This window comes from Rhododendron vialii, chromosome 7a (assembly GCF_030253575.1).
Source record: "Rhododendron vialii isolate Sample 1 chromosome 7a, ASM3025357v1".
In the NCBI taxonomy this organism is placed as follows: domain Eukaryota; kingdom Viridiplantae; phylum Streptophyta; class Magnoliopsida; order Ericales; family Ericaceae; genus Rhododendron; species Rhododendron vialii.
Window position 1 is genome coordinate 14,715,337 of NC_080563.1, and position 6,857 is coordinate 14,722,193.

The 6,857-nt window shown below is 37.7% G+C and overlaps 1 protein-coding gene across 1 annotated transcript; it reads right to left on the reverse strand.

Moving 5' to 3' along the window:
- Positions 1 to 1,877: 1,877 nt before the first annotated feature.
- On the reverse strand, positions 1,878 to 5,709 carry LOC131333719 (glycine cleavage system H protein 3, mitochondrial-like). Its single transcript, XM_058368419.1, has 4 exons — positions 5,413 to 5,709; positions 5,204 to 5,292; positions 3,043 to 3,213; positions 1,878 to 2,145 (listed from the first exon to the last, which is right to left on the reverse strand). The coding sequence occupies exons 1-4, from the start codon at positions 5,519 to 5,521 to the stop codon at positions 2,017 to 2,019; spliced, it is 498 nt and encodes a 165-aa protein (XP_058224402.1). The 5' UTR covers positions 5,522 to 5,709; the 3' UTR covers positions 1,878 to 2,016.
- Positions 5,710 to 6,857: the final 1,148 nt, after the last annotated feature.

The window sequence follows — 6,857 nt, forward strand, 5'->3', positions numbered from 1 at the left end:
AGTATGATGGTTGAATGTAAGTACACAAAAATTCAGTCAGAATTAAGTAGCTCAAAGCTACTTAATTTTTTTCAACTTTTTACCCTATAGTTTAAGTGGTACTTAATTTGTTAAGCAATGTAAAATGTGGTTATCAAACCTACTAAATCACTTATTACTTAATTGATTCAGTATTAAGTGCTGAATTTAGGTTATCAAACAAGCCTTAAGTTACCAATTGTTATATTAAAAAATAGTTTTGGATATTGACGAACTCATGTCGGAACCCACTTCACCGCTACCACAAACCCCATCTCATGCACCGTCAAACCACCCTCGGTACTCTATTGATGATCTCACAAAGATTACTTTTCATGCACCGTCAAACCACCCTCGGTACTCTATTGATGATCTCACAAAGATTACTTTTCATGCACCGTCAAACCACCCTCGGTACTCTATTGATGATCTCACAAAGATTACTTTTCAGCAAATAAAAATTTACTGATCCCATCTTTTACGGAATCCACCACAATCAACCATACCCACCATTATCAACCATTTTAAGCAAATTTGATCACAAAACACTTAATTTCAAAAAAAAAAAAAGAACATTTCCGATCACCCCTTGCAAACCCAAAACACTTCACTGACCAAAAATCAAATTAAAGATTCAAAACACTATGCCTTGTTTGGATCATAACTTGAAAAAAAATTTCCAACTCAAAAAATACTCATTACCCTCACTTCTAATTATTACTCTTATTATCTTCAATCATTACTCTCATTTCACTTTCTATATCTCTCAACTCATTAACTCTATCATCAATTATTATCCTACTTTCTCTCTCCATAATTACCCCAAAAATTCTTTTGAAAATTTTCAAAGTTGTCATCCAAACACGGCATGCCAAAACAGATTGAATCACTTCACCAACCGAAAAAATAAAAAATAATTTGACCCTTTGCGAACCAAAATCACACACTTCAGATCAAACACTTCACCTCTTCACCGACACTTCACCTTCTATCAATGACGTCGGAGAACCAAATTCAGAACACCAGGCGACGATGACGGTGGTTTGCCCCAACCCTCGCCTTCTTTCAACGCCGCCTCCGCTGAAGTGGATCTAATGGCTGTAAAGGCGAATTCGACAGTAGTTGGTGACCCCGAATCCAATTTTTTTCCAAAATCAAATTGGTTCAAGTTTCAACAACATCCTAATCCATATGGAAAGAATCTTAAAATAAAATAAAATCAAAGTACATTACATTACATTACAAACAAAACCGCCAAGGTCTCTTTCTTCGCTCTAGTTGCAGATCTAGGATCTAGGTTGGGGGAATTTGAAAAAAATGCCTTTTTTTAAGAGTGTGCTAATGCTGATCTCACCGAATGGGTGCTTGGGGGTGCGTCGATTTCGGCAAAGTGTTGGTCACCGGTGGTGGTGGTTGTGGTCCTTCGTAGAGAGAGTAGTAGAGATGAGAGAGGAGGGGTGTTTTAGGGTTTTAAAGGGGTATTTTAGAGTTAAAATTTCTTTTCCTGCCAAAATCTTAAAACTTTTCTTAACACATTTGGACAGAGGGGATGGAGTCGATGGGAAATGAAAATTGAGGGGTGAGGTTGATGAGTTTTAAACATGAGGAAGTCATGTTGACAAAACGCGATAGTTGAAGGTGTGTCCTTGCAAATAACCCATGTGTTAAACTAGAGCAGCTCAGTTCCAGAATTTTATTTGGAAGCATATTTTGACAGCCAACATTTTACTCCAAAATCACTAACTCACCTGATAATTTGAAGGGTAAATATTAGCTTGATCCCTGGAAAGAAAACCGCTTCTTGTGGAAACCGGTCCACATGGAAATAACTTTTTGTTAGATGCAGTAACAATCACCAGTTCGGCAGAAACATAGCATAGGGTGCTTAAATTTCATCAAATCAGATAGTTATTGTCATAGCTTTTGTTTTGTACATGAAGCAGCAGTAGAACAAGTGCGAAAGTGAAAGAAAATGAAATGCACGAGCACAACGAAATGCTAATGTGCAGCATCTTCTTCTTCGCAGAATTTCGTGTATTCTTTTGGACCCATCAAGGATTCTAATTCTGATGCATTGCTTGGTTTCACCTTGATCATCCATCCTTCTTCATATGGGCTTGAATTGATCTTCATTAGAAAAGGTAACCAAGTTAGGAAGCTAGAAAACATAATGTTCCATTTGGTTGTGAAGAAAGTGGGGTGGAAGCAATATTGACAATAGAAACTTGCATGCAAAATCTGGTTGCCAAGAAGATTAGGGAAAAAGAACGTAATTCACCCAATGGTGGAGCAAGGATTTGGATTCGGTGGGAGCCTATATTAGAAGAAAGAAGATTTCAACAACCATTGTTTCCCCCTATTCCATGGGTGAAAATGAAAACTAAATTTCAACCATTTGTATCTTTACATCATTTACTTGAATAAAGCATTCACATATTTTCTAAGATTAATGATGGTAAACAAAAGTAGTTTAACGATATATCGAAGTGGACCCCGACGCTCATTCAAGCCCCGAAAAATCATCTAAGATAGATTCTGACATAAACTTCATCGCGATATCTAGCAATTAGAGAGAATGCTCAAACTCTTCTTCTTTTTGTTTGGGCAAGCAAAATGCTGAAGTTACTAACTGTAATTTGCAAACACAAAAGAATCCACGTATAATCAGTGAGTCACCATGGTCAAACCAAATATAAAGGGAAAAAAAGTGGCAGGGGTTAAGGCCGCTAAGCGCCTAAACAGCTCTGCTGATAAATTCATTGAAGTATCATAGGAGACATTGAAGCGAAATGACAAGTAGGTACTTCAGAAGTTGTTTTCACATCCATTTCTTAACTGCCAATGGTATAGCCATATAAGTATTCAGGTGGCATATTCGTGTCTTTTAGAAAAATGTACAAAAGTATCTAGCAGACTAATGCATAAAAATATGCAATGTTACTGCCCGCAACTTGTGTGCTCTGAGTGGACAAACAAAACATGTATCCACAAAAATATACAAAAGAGGCTGGAGTAGGGAATTACCAAACCAGGTGCTTCAGTAAGCTTTGTGTTGACCTCAACAATCTCGCCGGATATTGGGGAGTTAACATCACTGGTGGCTTTTACACTTTCCACAGCTCCAAAGCTGCTGCCTTGTGCCACGGAGCCGCCAGGCTCCGGCACCTCCACAAACACCACTTCTCCGAGATGGTCCTGTATAATTTGCAACTCAACAACTTTGTAGATTTTGAAACAATTTAGAATCTAAGAAGCAAATTAGACGACACCCAACTCAAATCTTTATGCTAAGTTCTGGGAACTTACTGATACCACTGGTATTTGAATGCATATCAACATTTGAATTCTGGTCATTGCAGAATATCAGAAAAAATGGTTCATTAAAACTTTTGTTTTGCTTTTCGTTTTATGTACTTCATAGATCATCTTTTAGAGGAAAATAGATTAGCCGCTGCCTCCACTGATATAGCTTATTAGCTTTTGGCCAGTAAAGGAATCAATTTGTAAGGCAGTAAAAGAATTACAGTTCTACACTGAAAATTGTGCGTAACATACATGGGCTCGTAATACTCCAAGGGATGGTAACCAGAAGATTTAGTTTTACTGTTGATGGTTAATTGAAGGGTTTTATTTACCGTACAAGGTCATACCGCACTTACCGCTCAAAAGCAAAAGATACTTAATAAAGCAATTGACAATTCTACAGAAAGAAAAAAAAGAAAAAAAAAAGGATTCACATACAGTGACACAGATACTTTATGCCGAATGATGTGGCCTATTACAACAGTTGGAAATTCACGTCATTCTGTATGAATTTTCTGTTACAGACTATAATTGGCGCCATGTTTCCTATATGTAGGATACTTTTGTAGTTTCTCTTTAGACATGTAACTCTAGCAATATAGTGAATCAATAGCTAACTACCATGAACTTCTCCATCGCTGTCCGTCTGAATGAAACAACTGCAACATAAGTGTAGTATTGGGTAAAGTCTGGTGTTCTTGTGTGATTGCACTTTTGATTTTCTTACTTTCTCCATTTGTATGCCGTGTCAAGTGTCCGCAAATTGCTAACATTTCCATTTAAGGAAAATTTAATAAGCGTTCTAAGCAAAAAAATAAGGTTAATTCCACTTGTATCCCCTAAAGTACTCAGATTTGTTTACTTCGTGTCTCAACTTTTCATTGCACCTATTTCATCGCTTTATAATTGGATTAAACATTCTGAGTCAAATTGATTGCATTACATGCATCCAAATTTTGGACAGAAAATGTCCCATGTTGTGTACACAGGGCTTCGACATGCCAAATTTGACATTTTTCTAACTCGATACAAGAACCGCCTCTTGGGTTCAAATTCTCCCATTTTTTGCCGCACCATAGCCGGGTTTTTTTTTTACATTTAGTGATTTGCGGCCATCTTCAGTCCTCAAATTTCGTTAGTGTCAAGTTATGCACACGTCATGTGGGACGGTTTTCTCTTGATTTTGTCTAAGGGTACCAAAACTCAGGGATGCATTCCATGACAGTTATGAAGCCCTTCGGATAGAGGGGTTTCATGAGAAAAGAAAGGAAAGGGTTATGGTTTCTTATCAAATCGCTCATTGGGATTGAGTATTTTGGCGAGAAATGGAAAGAAAAGTTCAAAAAAGGGAAACAAACAATTTTTTTGATTGGCCCTTCTCCTTTCTCTCCCAATCTCACCAAACATGGAGTGATTTGATGAGAAAGAGCTCCACTTTCGTATCTCAAGTCTCAACATTCCTCACCATCCAAAGGGATAGACATTGGGAAGGAACATAAAAATGGAAATGATATACACAGATGTGTTCGCAACATTCCCTCGGATGCGTGTGGGTCCCAAGTGTTGTGCCGTAGGATCCAAACCAAAACACACAAAAAAAAAAAAAAAATTTGATAAGTAATACCAAAACACACGCACCCAATTGAGCACAGAGACAACAGATTTTACGCAGTTCGGCAAATCACCTACTCCACGGGCAGCAGATTTGTATTTGGAGGATTTACAATCTCTCACCCAATCCCAAGTGTATACCCACCCAAACTCACAAACCCTCAGATCTCTGTGATGCTTTTCAACACTAAAATACGTGGATATTTACAGGGAAAGAAACCCATGTTTATATGTGTCCATAGCATTACTAAAAGGATAGAAAGGGAAAGACCTGAGCATGATGGGTGATACCAATTGTAGCGACCGGGCCGTCAACCTTCACCCATTCGTGTGAAGATGCATACTTCAGCCCCTCCAGAACTGCACAATTACACTTGTTTGTTTTGATTTGATAGATAATTACACACGTTAAATAGAACGGAACAAAACCCAGAAACAGATATACTTCAGGGGAATGATAAAGGAGGAATCATTTTTTACCAGTCGAGAAGCATCTGGAGAGAGAAAATGCAGGAGAGAGATGAGATCTGGAAGCGCAAGAGACTCCCAGTGCATTTGCTGTTGAAGACGCCCATACTCTCAGTGCCATCGTAAATCTCTCTCTCTCTCTCTCTCTCTCTCTCTCTCTCTCTCTCGGTGGGTGGCTGGCTATAGTATAATCCCAATATAGAATGCGAGGCTTTATGTTTTTCTGTGGTTTTTTATCTTTGGATGAATGGTGGGCAATGAAAGCCTGATCCTAGACCTCATCGAAAAGCCCAACTAGTTTCCGTTAGTCCAAATGATAAAAGAATGTTTCTATTTTTTCGTAACCTCTCAGATGCTATCAATTTCTTTGAGATCAATTTATATGAAGTATTTGCTCCGACTTTAAGTGAGGCTTCTACTAATAGATGGTAGGTTTATGGTCCTTGGGATTAGTCGAGGTGAGTTAGTCTAGACTCCAGATTATTAAAAAAAAATACAATGTATCAGATTCTCATGTGTCAGTGTTTGATTGATATTGAATAATGAGGCGGTGTCACATTACCATATTGTGCATATAGTTGTGCAAAAGATTATGTTACTAGAATATTCCGAATGAAACATTAATTTCTTGTGACATCCTAATAAATCACAATATTTATGGTCTGTTTCCGTAATCAAACGTGGGTACTAGAGTATATTGTTCAACTATTTTTATATATCTAGTGTAATTCCATAAGAGGGGCAATATATTCACTACTAAGTGTGAGATGGGAGTTTGTTTTCGCCCTTTTCTTAAGAAGCAAGAGAAAAGGACTTCCACAAAAGTTGGTGTGTGAATGTCGCCTAGGTGCGAAACAAGGGCGTACCATGAGCTAAACTGCTCCAAGTGTTGATGGCGATGAAATGCGCCTGATTTGTAAACCTCCTTCAAACTTGGCTTGGTACGTAAGGAGAAATAAAGTAGCAAATGGTTCAGGTTGTCTCAATAAAGAGAAATTCTAAATTTAACAAGCTAAGATAAAATAACAAGTGCAAGAAAAAGAAAGAACTACTACTACTACTTATAATTATCAGTGTTTACTATTGAGTACTGTTGTTGTAAATTATCAATCAGTAATGTTGTTGTAATGATAGTACGTGAAGGTTTGTAGACTAGACTTAGACTAGCTAAAAGTCCATGTTAGTCTGGCACCAATTATATGTAGCACTATTCCCTGATGTCATGCATGATGCATTCGGTTGCCTCCTTACGCCTATAAAAGGAGAGCATCACCTCTGTAAATTAACCAAGTTAAAAAAGCCAGTCAGTGTTTGCAATAATATTCCAGTCTCTTGTAATTCCTTGAGTTGTTCTCTTTACGATCCTAACCTACTTAGTGTTTGTACCCACTTCGTGTCTGTAAATTTGACTTTGATACCAAATTTACAGACACGAAGTGTGTACAAACACTAAATAG